A 17,003-nucleotide genomic window follows, 5' to 3' on the forward strand; every position below is an offset into this window, starting at 1 on the left:
GATTAGTAAATCAAAATGTCTTATAATGGGGGATTTTAACTTTCCTGATATTGACTGGAACTTGTGGATTGGTCACTTGCACACTAGCAAAACTTTTGTGGATTTATTGGATGACTGTTTTCTACAGCAACATGTTCGAGAGGCAACCAGAGCGAGTAATACTCTTGATCTGATTATCAGCAGTGATTATTCATGCATTAAGAATTTGTAGAAGATGTAACTACCATCAAGGCTAAAGGGAAGGGTTTTGCTTTCGTAAAGGTGACTACAGGGGTCTCAGACAGTTTTTAAATTCTGTACAGTGGGATCAACTGATGATGTTACCAACGTCGAATTCTAAATGGGAAGCCTTCAGGGACTTAATTTTGGAGGCAACTAGGCTTTTCATTCTAATTAAGAAATACTGTTCAAGGAGCTGAAAGCAGTCATCAGAAGCAGAAGATAGGAGGGTTGAACATTTATTGTAATGGTTCCATTGTGGAGAGCAGGTAAAATTACCTTTCTCCAGGGGTTTTCAGCTAGTTCCCATGACCCGTTTGTTACTAATTTAGCCAAAAAGAGCTCCCACCCATTGCTAGTCTATGAGTTAGAGCAGTGGTTTTCAACGGGGTGCCGCAACAACATTCTTGGGATGTCGTGTAATTGTGGTTTAAGTTACTTAAAGTTATTATTATTATTTTATTTTTTTTGAAATTTATACATTTATTTCATTATAAAAAGGTGTACAGTATCCATTGTACCGTATATTTTAAATTTTGTGGTGATCTATAACTGATCTTTATTTAGTACCTCTATATAAAGAATAAAATTATTATATAGGTATATATTAAAAGGTCGAAAATCACTGTGTTAGTTATTTCTTTTGGCCTAGAGGTGCCGTGAAAAAATTACTGGGACACTAAGGGTGTCGTGAAAGTTTGGGAACCTCTGAGTTAGAGGAATTAATATATATTTCTTCAAAAATTTTTTTTTAGGACATAGAGAGGGTTCCCATAATGTGTAAACACGAATGGGACCATTTTTGTTACACTATGAGCAGAAAAATCAATTCACCTCCAAATAGGATTTACCCCTGGCCAGGACCAAGGCTGACAGGAGGAGATATTTGGGGAACTAACTCATAGCAGGAGCCTGATGGGGACGGGGTGAAGGGCACCTCCCTAGGAACAGCAAGCCTATGGTTTTGAAAGAAATGGTAAGCTTTTCTTGGTAAGAGCCCCCTTCTGTTTTCATCACCAATATTGTTCTCTTCTCTGCACTCGTTCGAGCAAATCTACATCCTTCCTAAAATGAGGACCACTACCTGCATGCATTGCTGAATATGAAGGATAACCATTATCTTGTACAATGGGATAATTACTTCCTTATCAAAATTCCTGTATATTATTAATGAAACCCTATGAGCTTTCCTGGCAGTGTGCAGAGAGCAAGCAGACACTGCCAGGAAAGCTCATGTCAGTGTAACCCCAGATTAACAGTAATCTGAAATACACTTTGTAGTAGTAATCCCAGATTAACAAACCAAACAAACATTTGGTCTTTTAATCTGTGATTACCAATATGTAGTATTTGCATTTTCAAAGTTAAACTTGAAGTCCTATTTTTCACACCATCTGCCAATTTTTCTAGTTGTTGCAGTAGTATACGTTGATTATTGTCATTAACAACCCAGCCAAATTTTGTAACATCTACAAAAACATTTAGACTGATATTCCACATTAGGCTGATATTTCGCCTAATGTGGTGATCTATAATTGATCTTTATTTAGTACCTCTATATAAAGAATAAAATTATTATATAGGTATATATTAAAAGGTTGAAAATCACTGTGTTAGGTATTTCTTTTGGCCTATTTGGTGGTCATGGGCTTGAATCCCGGTCTAATCAAGAAGCGTGTGCAACGCACTGCTGCTGCTCCCGCCCACCTGCTTACGGAAGCACCTTCCGGATACTTACTGGAACTTCTGGATTAGTCATTTGCACACTAGCAAGACTTTTGTGGATTTATTGGATGACTGTTTTCTACAGTAGCATGTTCAAGAGGAAACTTGAACGCTTGATCTGATTATCAGCATTGATTATTCGTGCATTAAGAATTTGTAGATAAAGTAACCACTAGGTGGCAGTAATCAGAGTGTACTGATGTGGAATTTACTTAAAGCTGTAACTACCATCAAGGGTAAAGGGAAGGGATTTTGCAATTGGAAAGGTAACTATAGTTGTCTCAGATAGTTTTTCAATTCTATACAGTGGGACCAACTAATGATGTTACCAACAGCAAATTCTAAATGGGAAGCATTCAAGGAATTAATCTTGGAAGCTGCTAAGCTTTTCACACCAACTAAGAAATACTGTTCAAGGTTTAGGCCTAAATGGATGTCAGATGACTAATGAGACTCGGGGCAGAGAAGAAAAATGCATGGTAAGCATATATATTATCAGGAGACACAGAATCCTATGGTAGGAATAAGCTAGTCTGTAATAAAATCACAAAGGAGGTTAGGCAAGCAAAGACAGATTATGAGAAATTTTTGGAAAAGGATTCAAAGAAAAAGAGCAAAACCTTCTTTACTTATATAAACTCTAGAAGGAAGGGGATAAATCAGGTAGGGCTACTTGACATTGATGGTTTGACTGTTGATGATCCTGCTCAGGTAGCTGACAAACTGAACAAGTATTTTGCATCTACATTCATACATGAGGAATTCTGTAAGGAAGTGGTGGACAGAAGCTTATTAAACTAACAGGGAGCTAATGATTTTGTTTCTGAGATTGGTTGGTTGGTTGTTGGGTTTTATTAGCGCATTAGCAACTAAGGCTATAATGCGCCAAAATGTAATAATTGAGAGCAAAGTGGAAGAGAAATTATTGAACTTAAACCTAATAAAGGCACCTGAGGTGGATGGGATCTATCCAGTTAAATTAAAGGAGGTCAGTAACTTTCACGATACTGACTGGAACTTGTGGGTTAGTCATTCTCACACAAGCAAGACTTTTGTGGATTTATTGGATGACAGTTTTCTAGAGCAACATGTTCAAGAGGCATCCAGAGGGAGTAATAGACTTCATCTGATTATAAGCAGTGATTCTTCATGCATTAAGAATTTGCAGATAAAGGAACCATTGGGTGACAGTGATCACAATATACTGATGTCGGATTTACTTAAAGATGGGAAGGGTAAAGGGAAGGGTTTTTGCTTTCATAAAGGTGACTATAGTGGTCTCAGATAGTTTTTAATTCTATGCAGTGGGATAAATTGATGACGTTCCCAACCATGAATTCTAAATGGGAAGCCTTCAGGGACTTAATCTTGGAAGCTCGTAGGCTTTTCTTACAAACTAAGAAATACTGTTCACAGGTTAGGCCTAAATAGATGTCAGATGAAATAATGAGGCTTGTGGCAGAGAAGAAAAATGTCTGGGATGCATATAAATTATCGGGTGACACAGAAGCCTATGGCAGATATAAGCTACTCTGTAATCAAGTCACAAAGGAAGTTAGGCATGTGAAGGCAGATTACGAAAAATCTTAGGCAAAGGATGGTAAGAAAAACATCAAAGACTTTACTTATAAACTCTAGAAGGAAAGGGATGAATCAGATTGGTCCAATTAATATAGATGGTTCAACTATTCATGATCCTGCTCAGGTAGGTGATAAACTGAATGAGTATTTTGCAGGGGAAAGCCAGAAGTTTATCAAACTATAACAGGAAGTGAGGTGATTTTGTAATAACCGAGAGCAAAGTGGAGGAGGAATTGTTGAAGTTAAACATAAAGAAGGCAGCCGGGATTAATGGAATCTATCCAGTTATATTAAAGGAGACAGCAAAGGAAATAACCAAACTCTTTGCCATAATTATGAGAGCTTCCTTGGATTCAGAGGAGGTCCCCATGGACAGAAGGTGTGCAAATTTATCCCCAATTCACAAAGATTTGTTAGTTTAACTTGTGTTCTGGCGAAAATAATGGTCACTGGTGAAACAAACATTGCAGGATCAACTAGACAATACTCTAGTAATAGTTCAGACACAGCATGGGTTTGTTAAAGGATGGTTTTATCTAACCAATTTGATTGGATACTATAATATGGTCACAAAGGAACTGGATGCAAAAAATAATTTTGTTATCATATACTTGGATTTCAGGAAAGCTTTTGATACTGTTGCACATGGAATGCTGTACAAATTGGAGCAGTATGGCATTAAGGGCAAGTTGCTACAATCAATAAAGAGATGGTTGAGTGGGAGATGACAGAGAGTGTTAGTCAATGGACTCTTCATGGGCTAATGTTATTAGTGGACATGGGTTTGTTAAAGGAAGGTTTTATCTAACCAATTTGATTGGATACTATGTGGGTTTGATGCTGGGCCCATTGTTTTGTGTAATCATCAGTTATTTGATGATGGTATATCAGGCTTAATGTCCAAGTTTGCAGATGATAAAAAGGTAGGCAACGTTGTAAAGACAGTATGCTACTGAAACAGGATCTAGATTATGTTGGGCAAATGGGCTGAGCTTTAACAATGACAAATGCAAAGTACTGCATATGGTTAGCAGTAACCCAAGAGAAACGTACCAACTGTGTGGTAACTACACTCAGGGGAGTGGAGAATGAAAAAGACCTGGGAGTAATTGTGCAGTCAGATATGAATTTCACTGAGCAGTGCAGACAGACTGCCAGAGCAGCTCAGAGGGTCTTGTCAATGATATATAGGAATTTTGCTAGCAGAGACAAGGAAGTGATTATCCCGTTGTACAAAGCCACGGTCAGGCCACGCCTTGAGTACTGTATATAGGGTTGGAGGTCTCATTTTAGGAGGATGTAGAATTGCAAGAACGAGTACAAAGAAGGGTAACAAGATTAATGAGGGGAACAAAGGGGGTGCTCTTACCACGAAAGGCTTAAGTTCTACTAATTGCAGTGCCTGGAGACTAGGCATCTGCAAGGTGATATGAATGATGTCTATAAAGCATTGAAAGGGATGGGCAAGCTCAGTTCTGATGGGATTCTTCCTCTTGCTCAGATTATGAACCTCAGGGGGCAGAGATTCACACTGAGGAAAGACAGTTTTGGAACAGATGTGCGGAAATTTGCTTTTAGCCAGCGGGTAGTTTATTCCTGAAACAGACTTCCATCTCTTGTTCTGGACGTTGATAGCTTAAATAAATTTAAGGCTGAGCTAGACAGGCATTTGAAGTGAATCGATGGATGAAATGAATGGTTTATTTTGGCTGATGCTGCTTAATCTTGCTTTCTTGCATTGTATGCCTCAACTAATGCTAATGCTAATATACTATCATCAATATCATTAATAAATAAAGAAAACAACAATGGGCCCAGCACTGATCCCTCAGGCTCCACTAATACATTAGACTTTAGTCCATGAGGTTTTCACAAACATTCTCTCAGATATGCCAGATAAGCTGTACTTGCTACCTGGGAGTCTAAAAAGCTGATGGAACTGATATTCGGGTTACATTCAAGTCAAGTAGACCCAATTTCGGCGAAGTCCAGACAGGCTGTGACAGCCAAATCCTCTGCTTGCACCATTGCGATGGTGAGACTGTTAGTAATCCTGGGTATAACGTCCATGCACAAGCACACTGGGTAACCACGCAGGTATGAACCAATGTAAGCAGGGGCAAGGTGTGGCACCCACACCACATGGAGGAATGCAGCCCCTCGGTGTTACCATGAAATACTAGGTGGTAGATGATTCTCATCTACCGGTGCAATACCACCACTTTGCTTATTGGAGGCTTGAAGTGGTGGAACCCATGATTAGTCTCCAAAGTTAAGTTCCGGTCAACCCTTCCCCATCTCTTCCATCATGATGAACATCATGGCGAGATGTTCATCAGCCGCTAGTTAGTACACCGGACCGAATATATTGGTAACTCTTTAGGAGGCTTTCGGATCAGCTAGTGTATAATCTTGCTACCTCTACTCTGCCAGATAGTGACTGGAGGGAGTCCGAGTGGTGTGCATGCGGGGCCATTGTCGAGGGCACGTTATGTCAAGGATCTGGGTATATTCTTACCATATGTACGCCATATCCAAAAATTTCATTACTTCATACAGCATGCCCCCCCCCCCCTTACAATTGAATACACCATGAATTGTCAAACTAAGAGAGTAAGCTTATCTGCAAAAAGATCTAACCCTCTCAAACACTTTCTAGTTCATTTCACAAATATTCGTGGTCTCAATTCTAATCTCAACGATGTCCATTTCCACTTGCAGTCTGCCAAACCCCATGTACTTTTTCTGACAGAATCTCAGTTATCAGTTGATTCAACTACTGCTCATCTCAGTTGCCCACATTATTCGCTGTATGATTCCTTTCGCCTCAAAGGTGGTACTTGTGCATATGTCCATTCTGATATTCCCTGTCAGAGACTTGGTAATTTGGAATCTCCTCTTTTCGATCTTTTCTGGCTTAAAATCTCTCTACCTCATTGAGTCAAATTCATCTGTTGTCACTACCGTTCTTCCAAATCCACTAATCACTTGGAACTCTTTGACTTTCTGTCTTTGTAACTTGACTTTCTCCAGTCCAACTTTAATTAAGATTTTAATGTTCACAACTCAAGCTGGCTTCCGTTTTCTAGTCACACTGACCGAGCTGGTCAAGATGCTGAGGCTTTTGCAATTAATAATGACCTTTCAGAGATTGTTCATTTACCTACAAGAATACCGGACAATGCCAACCATACAGCCAACACGCTTGATCTTTTTCTCACAAACAACCTTTCTAAGTTCTTCTTTAGGTACCTCAGATCACAACTTGGTGATTGTCTCTTCTCCAATGGAGCATTTATCTCATGGCTATTCCCAAGCTTGTATTGGTTGCCATTACAGGAATGCAAAATGGAATGACCTGCAAGATTTCTTTTCTTCTTTTCCTTGGTCGGATTACTGTTTCAAAACTTCTGATGTCTACGTTTGCTCATATTGTGTGAGTTAAATTATTCTTGTAGGAATGGAATCCTTTATTCCACACTCCACTTTAAACTCGCGTCCTTTGTCTAAACCTTGGTTTTCCAATAAATGTGCTAAGGCTGTTCAAGAGAAGAATGTTGCCTATCGTAATTGGCTTGTTTCCAATTCTACAGTTTCATTTTCTGCCTACACCAAAGCTCGCAACAATTGTAAAGTGGTCATTAATCAATCCAAACTAGATTTTGAACAGGCTAAAAAGAAAGCTTGTTTCTTGCCCTAATGGTAGCCGAGCATTTTGGTCTCTTGCCCATCTCTGCTCCCACCTCTATCAAAACCACATGGTCTGTTGTCATTTCATCCAAGGATAAAGCGGACCTGTGAGTATCCCATTTTTCTTCCAACTCATGTATTAATGATCTTGGTAAAACACTTCCCACCATTCCCAACATGCTCCATTCAATGCCTCGTGTGGTCTTCCGTCAAAGGATGTCAAAAGAATTTTGACGAATCTCGATTTGATGAATCTCCACTTGTTCTCAAAACCTATGCTCCTGAAATTTCTTATTCCAAAGATGTTTTTCCTTCTGCTTGGAAATTTGCTGATATCCAGCCAGTTCGTAAAAAGGGTGACACGTCCCTCCCACCCAATTATCATCCCATTGCAATTACTTCTACTGGTTTTTAAAGTAATGGAGAAATCAATTAACTGCCAACCCTTAAAATACCTAGAAACCTTCCGTCTGATCAACGATCGCCATTATGGATTCCGTCAGTATTGATCCTGTGGTGATATTTTGGCTTATGTTACCGATATATGGACAAATTCAATGGAAAAGTTTGGTGAAACAGAAGCAGTTGCTCATGACATCTCAAAGGCTTTTGATCATGTTTGGCATGAAGATCTTCTAAACAAGCTTCCATCTTATGGTTTGCCAACTGTTTTTGTAATTTGTTATCCAGTTTTCTCTCTGATTGCTCACTGAGGGTGATGGTAGATGGCTCTCTGTCTTCTAACTTCTCCACTAATGCTGGTGTACCCCAAGGTTTAGTTCTTTCGCCCACTCTTTTCCTCTTGTATATTAATAACCTTCTTCCATTGAATGGAAATCCTATCCATAGTTTTGCTGAAGATAGCACATTGTATTCCACTTTCCCAGCTCAATCAGCTTCAGCTTCTTGAACATCCGCTACCAATTCCTTAAATGCCAATCTCCAGGTAATTCTCCAGTGGGGCATAGACAACTTAGTTGATTTCAATCCTTCTGAAACTCAGTGTTGTCTTATATCTCGCAAAAAGGATTCTTCTGCTCCTATGCTTATCTTTGGTGACACTCCGATTTCTATGCAAAATTATATATCTCTTTTGTGGATTACCCTGACTTCTAATCTTTCACGGCACAAGCACATTACAAATATTGTTTCCTCTGCATTTAAAAAAAGTGGTTTTCTTTTTCGTTCTCGGCGTTACTTTTCTTCCAAACAGCTGTTCACTCTGTACAAATCGCAAATCCGCCCTACCATGGAATACTGTTCCCACATCTGGGGCGGTGCCCCCAAAACCTCTCTCAGGATTCTAGATTCCATTCAGAAGAGGGCAGTTAGGTTAATTAATGACTCCTCTCTGAGTGTCTCCACTCTCTGTCTCATATACTTACTGTTTCTGCTGCATGCCTCTTCTACATATACTTCCATGGGCACTGTTCTTCTGAATTGGCTTCTATAATTCCCGCTCTCTCTTTCAAAACAGTCAGATCATGTGCCACCAACATCCATTTACTATCCAACTTCCAACTCTCAGAACCAACTTTTTATCTTCCTCGTTTATTCATTCAACTGCCGTTTTCTGGAACAACCTTCCTTCACACGTATTTCCTGAAAATTGCAGTCTACAGAAGTTCAAGTCTAATGTCAACAAATATCTTCTCTCATCTTCTCAACCTCCAACCCAAGCACTGTACTAAGTAGTATAGGTTCTAATACCTTTCGTGTTTGGGGTTTTCATAACACACACACACATATATATATATATATATATATATATATATATATATATATATATATATAGTAGATATGGCAAATAGTTAACAGTTGAAAGGTAAAATATTCAATTGTGAAGGTGATGCAAACAGTGGAAACTATAGCAAAAACCAAAAAATCAAAGACCTAATAAAGGTGAGAAGAGCTGATTAATGCCATCAATGTCTAGATAAAACATTACATCAGTCTTAATAACTATGAACATAGTATGAACGAGTAGGTGGTAACTAAGGGATGTGATATCAATCCTAGCTGACTTTGGTCCATGGTATAACCTAGTAGGGAAACATATAATTGTTATAGGCAAAATAAAACAAATAAATAAGGATAATTACTAAATTCCCATGTCAAGCCAATTGCAGTATAGATTGGTGGATACACATTACAAAGGACTTTATCGAGGGCTAACCCTTGCAATGTGTTTACCTACAATTAGCGAGCTATCAGTTTCTGTTGTCCTCTGCTTGTTATACCTGATGAATCATAAGGTATCATAAGGATATATAATTCGTTAAGATATACTAGATTATAGTATGAGATATTTAGATAAGGTGGGGGGGAAACAATTTTAAGGTGGTTAACAAGCTAGATGACTTTAGCCCGACCGATAGCCCAGACCATGAAAACAATGTAAAAACCAAATAATGGTGATAGTAGAGAACCAATAATGCTTTATAAACTTGTTATTTGATGATAAAAGATAGTCAGCTATGCTAAAGAAAGGAGAACGGAAACAAGGTTATAGGAAGGTGATAGTACCTCAATATATATATACCTATACCTATATATATATATATATATATTATGCAGGAATGAAATAATGTTAAATTGTAAAAATGTAGAAATGTAGAAGCCGTCCTGTAGTTTAAAATACCTGAAGCAATCCAAGATCAAACCGGACCCTAGGCAACAATGGTTAAACATAAATATTAAATTCAATAAAAAATATACATAATTAGCCAACCATGGAAAAGATACTTGGCATTAATCTGATTGGTTAATATAATCTTATAATATCCCAGTTCTACGTTTCAGTAATTATAATTCAGTAATTAAGCAAGCTTATGCAGCATCAGCCAAAAAAAAAAAAAAAATAAATAAATAAATAAATAAAAAATTTCCACTTCATCCCTCTGTTCGTTCGAAATATCTCTCCAGCTGAGCCTTAAAATTATTCAGGCTATCAACCTCCACGACAAGGGATGGAAGTTTGGGAGCTGGTCACACACGCTAACAAGGCTTTTGTGGATTAATTGGATGATTGTTTTCTCCATCAGCATGTTTGGGAGGCAACTAGAGGGAGTAATACTCTTGATTTGATTATCAGTAGTGATTCTTCATGCATTAAGAATCTGCAGGTAAATGAACCACTACGTGCAGTGATCACAGTGTGCAGAAGTGGGATTTACTCAAAGAGATAACTACCATTAGGGGTAAAGGGAAGGGTATTTGCTTTCGTAAAGGCAACTACGATGGACTGAGACAGTATTTAAATTCTATACAGTGGGACCAACTGATGATGTTACCAACAGCAAATTCAAAGAACTTATCTTGGAAGCTACTAGGCTTTACATACCAACTAAGAAATATTGTTCAAGGTTTAGGCCTAAGTGGATGTCAGATGAACTAATGAGACATATGGCAGAGAAGAAAAATGCATGGGATACATACAAATTAACACATGACACAGAAGCCTATGATAGATACAGGTTGATCTGTAACCAAGTTACAAAGGACGTTAGGCAGGCAAAGGCAGACTACAAGAAATCTTTGGTAAGGGAAGCAAAGAAAAACAGCAAAGAGTTCTTTACTTATGTAAACTCTAGAAGGAAGGGGATGAATCAGATTGGTCCACTTGATATCGATGGGTCAACTGTTGATGATCCTGCTCAGGTAGCTAACAAACCAAATGAATATTTTGCATCGACATTCACATGAGGGTTATTCAGCGAGGGGAATGCCAGAGGTGTATTCAACTCTGACAGTAAGCTAGAGAATCTTGTAATAACTGAGAGTAAAGTGGAGGAGAAATTGTTGAAGATAAATACAAGAAAGGCACCTGGGGTGGATGGGACCTATCCAGTTATATTAAGAAGGCAGCAAAGGAAGTAAGCAAACCCTTAGCTATAATTATGAGAGCTTCCTTGGACTCAGGGGAAGTACCCATGGACTGGAGATGGGCAAATGTCACCCCAATTCACAAAGGAGGATCAAAGGGCGACACAAGTAATTATAGACCTGTTAGTTTAACTTCTGTTCCCGGAAAATTAATGGAGGCACTGGTTAAAGAAGCACTGCAGGATCATCTAGACAAGACTTCAGTTATAGCTCAGACACAGCATGGTTTTGTTAAGGAGAAGTCTTGCCTTGACCAATTTGATTGGATACTATGATGCAGTCACAAAAGAACTGGATGCAGGGAATAACTTTGATATTATATACTTGGATCTTAGAAAGGCTTTTGATACTGTTGCACACGGAAGACTGCTGTACAAATTGGAGCAGTGTGACATTGGAGGCAAATTGCTGCTATGGATAAAGGGGTGGTTGAGGGGGAGAAGACAGAGAGTGGTAATCAATGGACACTGCTCATCGTGGACTAATGTTATTAGTGGAGTCCCTCAGGGCTCAGTGTTGGGTCCATTATTGTTTTCTGTATTTATAAATGATATTGATGATGGTATATCAAGCTTAATGTCCAAGTTTGCAGACGATACAAAGGTTGGCAGGTTGTCAAGGACACTACTGACACTATGCTGCTGCAACAGGATCTGGAAAGGTTGAGCAGATGGGCTGAGAGGTGGCAAATGAAGTTTAACATTGACAAATGTAAAGTACTACACATGGGAAACAGCAACCCCAGAGCAACGTATTAACTCTGTGGTACCACACTGACAGTGGTAGAGAATGAAAGGGACTTGGGGGTGGTTGTGCAGGCAGATATGAAGTTCTCTGAGCAGTGCAGACGGGCTGCAAGAGTAGCTCATGGAGTATTGTCAATGATATACAGGAATTTTCCCAGCAGGGATAAGGAGGTGATTATTCCCTTGTATAAGGCAATGGTCAGGCCACACCTAGAGTACTGTATACAGGTCTGGAGGCCTCATTTCAAGAAGGATGTAGAGCTGCTGGAACGAGTACAGAGAAGGGCAACAAGATTAGTGAATGGAACAAAGGGGTGCTCTTACGAAGAAAGGCTTAAGTTTTGCAAATTACAGTGTCTGGAGACTAGGCACCAGCGAGGTGATCTGATAGAGGTGTATAAAGCTTTGAATGGTTTGAGCATGCTCAATGCTGATGGGATTCTTCCTCTAGCTCAGAATAATCACCTGAGAGGGCATAAATTCAAATTGAGGAAAGACAGATGTAGGATAGACGTGTGGAAATTTGCCTTTAGCCAGCGGGTGGTTGGTTGGTGGAACAGACTTCCATCCCTTGTAGTGGAGGTTGATAGCCTAAATAAGTTCAAGGCTCAGCTGGACAGGTATTTCGAACGAACAGAGGGGTGAAGTGGAAGTGGTTATTTTTTATTTATTTATTTTACTTTATTTTTGTTTGGCTGATGCTGCATAAGCTTGCTTTCTTGCATCAAATGCCTCTACTAATGCTAATGCTACTAGTTGACATTTCTGTTCACTGACATTTGTGGGTGGGGTAAAATTTAAAACAGTAAAAAGAAAAGCAATCAATAACAAAGAACACAGCACACACAAATTGCAAGTAACACAATACACACAAGTGAGAATGGAGTAACGAGTTACAAAGCTTTAAAAATAGGAATGAAGAAAAGATCTGAAAATTAATTTTTTTATATGATTGAAGATTTCATGGAAGTGTAAACACATTTCACCATAATAACCCATAGAATTCCAGCTGTCGTTATTATCGCAAATTCAGTAAAATCGAGTTTACTGTTCATTTATGATAGATTTCAACTAACAGAAAAGTCCAATAAACAGGTGACTGCTAATTGATTTTATTGTTTTATGGTTGTGACCTCCAGAATTTCGACCGAACTACGTGGTACGGTCGGAGAAAATCGTAGGGTAATCTCCAGTGCTGCGGTCTCCTGCCCCGATTAAACAGAATTTTGTCCCAATCAAGCAAAGTAAACCCCGGCTATTTTCTCGATTGGTTTCTGTTTTTTAAGATTTGCCCCAAATAAACAGCTGCCCCGATTAACCGGTGGCCCAAATAACGGAATCCACTGTATGTTAATAATGCTGTGAAGAAATCTGAACATGAGACCAGTTAATCATTCATGTATGGTGTTCCCCTGCTTTATGTGCATGCTGTAGAGTTCGTGTGCCCAAGCATTTCAATTTTTATATCCACCACTTGTAGAATGAGGTTTATATTTCAGTATTTTTAGTAGGAAACATGTGGGTTTGGCGTAGTCTAGTATAAAATAACATGCTGCACTTTGTTAATGGCAACATAATTAAAAATGGAGAAAATGCTTACCTATCATTATTGGTGTTTTCTGCCTGAGCCATCTGAATGCAGAAGGACCAATATACAGCAGTAATCCTAGTATAATAATTATCAATAAGAAGGATTTTCTGGATCTGTAAAAGTATTTTTCAGTTGAATTTGGATTTATAAAAGGACTAAAAAGGTTATCAGAAACAATACAATAAAATTTGATTAAACAACAAAAATAATTCACTTTTAATACAGTTTTTAATAGAATATTATTATTATTATTAGCCATATGGTGCAAGAAGTCTGAGACTTATGCTGCACCAGCGAAAAAAAAAAAATTCCCGAGTTACCCTGAGAGATATCTAGCTCAGGACCTTGGGTGTGCCAAGCCCATATTCACCATATCTGAACCCCTGGGGTTATTTTCATAAAATATTCAGAAAGCTTGCTAACAGATATTAAGAAATTTAGCAAAATACTTCCATTAGACTAAAAGTAAAAGAAAAAAAACTGCAATTATATGGAACAAAGGCTGTCTGACAAACTATCTCAGAAGCAAGCACCACATAATCCATAGTTGCCATCTCCATCTCATCCATGCTGAGCTATTAATGAATGAAAGTTTCTGTGGAAAAATGCTCTTTATACAAAAAAAAAAAAAAAAAAAAAGTGTATGTTACAGTATAATTAAGCTAACATTTTAATTTCTTATTTTTAGCATTAGCATTAGTAGAGGCATTTGATGCAAGAAAGCAAGCTTATGCAGCATCAGCAAAAAAAAAAAAAAAAAAAAAGTAACATAAATAAATAAAAATAACCACTTCCACTTCACCCCTCTGTTCGTTCGAAATACCTGTCCAGCTGAGCCTTAAACTTATTTAGCCTATCAACTTCCACGACAAGGGATGGAAGTCTGTTCCACCTACCAACCACCCGCTGGCTAAAGGCAAATTTCCGCAATCTATCCTACATCTGTCTTTCCTCAATTTGAATTTATGCCCTCTCAGGCGATTATTCTGAGCAAGAGGAAGAATCCCATCAGCATTGAGCATGCTCAAACCATTCAAGGCTTTGTACACCTCTATCAGATCACCTCGCTGTGCCTAGTTTCCAGACATTCAACGTTAACTTCTCATAACACCCTTGTCACCATTCACCAATCTTGTTGCCCTTCTCTGTATTCAGCAGCTCTACATCCTCTTGAATGAGGCTCCAGGCCCAGCTATACAGTACTCTATGAGGTGGCCTGTACTCAGTGTGCCCTTAATACAAGGGAATAATCACCTCCTTATCCCTGCTAGAAAAATTCCTATATATCATTTACAATACACCATGAGCACTCTTGCAGCCCGTCTGCACTGCTCAGAGAACTTCATATCTGCCTGCACAACCACCCCCCAGGTCCCTTTCATTCTCTACCACTGTCAGTGTAGTACCACAGAGTTGATACGTTGCTCTGGGGTTGCTGTTTCCCATATGTAGTACTTTACATTTGTCAATGTTAAACTTCATTTGCCACCTCGAAGCCCATCTGCTACCTTCCAAATCCTGTTGTTGCAGCATAGTCAGCATCAGTCCAGCACCTTCGTATCGTCTGCAAACTTGGACATTAAGCTTGATATACCATCAATCATCATTTATAAATACAGAAAACAATAAGGACCCAATACTGAACCCTGAGACTCCACTACATAGACTCAAATAGTCCACGATGACATGTTCACTCTCTGATTACCACTCTCACCTCTTCCTCCACAAACCTCAACCCCCTACCTAGCAGCAATTTGCCTCTCCATTGAACACTATCAAAGCCTTGTCTAAGCAGACTTCCATGTTGAACAGTATCAAAAGCTTTCTAAGATCCAAGTATATAATATCAAGTATTCCCTGCATCATTCTTAGTGCTGCTATTGGCTGCATCATAGTATCCAATCAATTGTCCGTCAAGACTTCCCCTTAACAAAACCATGCTGAGTCCGAGCTATAACTGAAGTCTTGTCTAGATGATCCTGCAGTGCTTCTTTAACCAGTGCCTCCATTAATTTTCCGGGAACAGAAGTTAAACTCACAGGTCTATAATTACTTGTGTCAGCCTTTGATCCCCCCTTTGTGAATTGGGGTCACATTTGCACATCTCCAGTCCATGGGTACCGTCCCCTGAGTCCAAGGAAGCTCTCATAATTATGGCTAAGGGTTTGCTTACTTCCTTTGCTGCCTCCTTTAATAGAACTGGATAGATCCCATCCACCCCAGGTGCCTTTCTTGTGTTTATCTTCAACAATTTCTCCTCCACTTTGCTTTCAGTTATTACAAGATTCTCTAGCTTACTGCTAGAGTTGAATACACCCCTGGCATTCCCTCGCTGAATAACTCCTCATGTGTGAATGTCGATGCAAATATTCATTTAGTTTGTTAGCTACCTGAGCTGACAGGGGCTTCATCAACAGTTGACCCATCGATCTCAAGTGGACCAATCTGATTCATCCCCTTCCTTCTAGAGTTTAGTTTACATAAGTAAAGAACTGCTTTGCTGTTTTTCTTCGTGCATCCCTTGCAAGGATCTCTCGTAATCTGCCTTCGCCTGCCTAACCTCCTTACTTGGTAAGTCAACTTGTATCTAATCATAGGTTGTCTGTGTCACGTGTTAATTTGTATGTATCCCATGCATTTTTCTTCTCTGCCATATGCCTTATTAGTTCATCTGACATCCATTTAGGCCTAAACCTTGAATAATATTTATTAGTATGTAGTAGTAAAGCCTAGTAGCTTCCAAGATAAGTTCTTTGGATCTTGATTTCCCCATTTTGAATGCTTGGCAATACATCAGATTGAACCCACTGTCTCAGTTCCATGAAGTCGCCTCAGTACATTGTATCGCCTTCGAAGCATACCCCTTCCCTTTATCCCTAATGGTAGTTACCTCTTGCGTCACTCACTTCAGCAACACCTGTGATCACATCACTACCACCTATGTGGTTCATTTGCAGATCTTAATGAATGAAGAATCACTACTGATAATCAAATCAAGAGTATTACTCCCTCTAGTTGCCTCCCGAACATGCTGATGTAGAAAAACAATCATCCAATAAATCCACAAAAGCCTTGCTACTGTGTGAGTGATCAGCCCCCAAATTCCAGTCAATATCTGGGAAATTAAAATCCCCCATTATAAGACTCTCTGATTTACTGGCCCACTCTATTTCTCCGAACAGTTTCTTATTATACTCATCAGAGTCATTAGGCCTATAGCACACTCCTACTCTCAATTTTGATCTCCCAATGCTTATGTCACACCAAACTGACTCGACACTGCACTGTCCAGCGATGTCGACTGGCTTCACCTCCTTGGATATTATGTGTTTTTTAACTAATAGCATAACCCCTCCTCCCTTCCTATCCTGTCTATCCTTTCTGTAGACATTGTACTCCCCAAATTCTAGTTCTGCATTCCTTATGTCTGTGTGACACCACGTCTCTGAAATCCCCACAATATCTGCCTTTGATGTTTTGAGCAATACCTCAAATTCATCAAATTTATTTACTAAACTCCTAGTATTGGTGTACACGCAAGTATACATGCACCTGTTCTTTTTCTT

At 39.0% G+C, this 17,003-nt stretch overlaps 1 protein-coding gene across 3 annotated transcripts in view; it reads right to left on the bottom strand.

The window, feature by feature from the left end:
• The window catches only part of LOC150078999 (uncharacterized protein KIAA2013 homolog), a 349,674-nt gene that overhangs the window by 251,115 nt on the left and 81,556 nt on the right, over nucleotides 1–17,003 (bottom strand). For all 3 annotated transcript variants that reach the window (XM_090382754.1, XM_090382753.1, XM_090382752.1), the window contains exon 3: nucleotides 13,447–13,550. In XM_090382754.1, coding sequence (XP_090238880.1) covers nucleotides 13,447–13,550 — 104 coding nt within the window. The remainder of the gene's footprint in view (nucleotides 1–13,446; nucleotides 13,551–17,003) is intronic.

The sequence above is a fragment of the Mastigoproctus giganteus genome, chromosome 10, assembly GCF_048544385.1.
Source record: "Mastigoproctus giganteus isolate SK-2022 chromosome 10, ASM4854438v1, whole genome shotgun sequence".
In the NCBI taxonomy this organism is placed as follows: Eukaryota; Metazoa; Arthropoda; class Arachnida; order Uropygi; family Thelyphonidae; genus Mastigoproctus; species Mastigoproctus giganteus.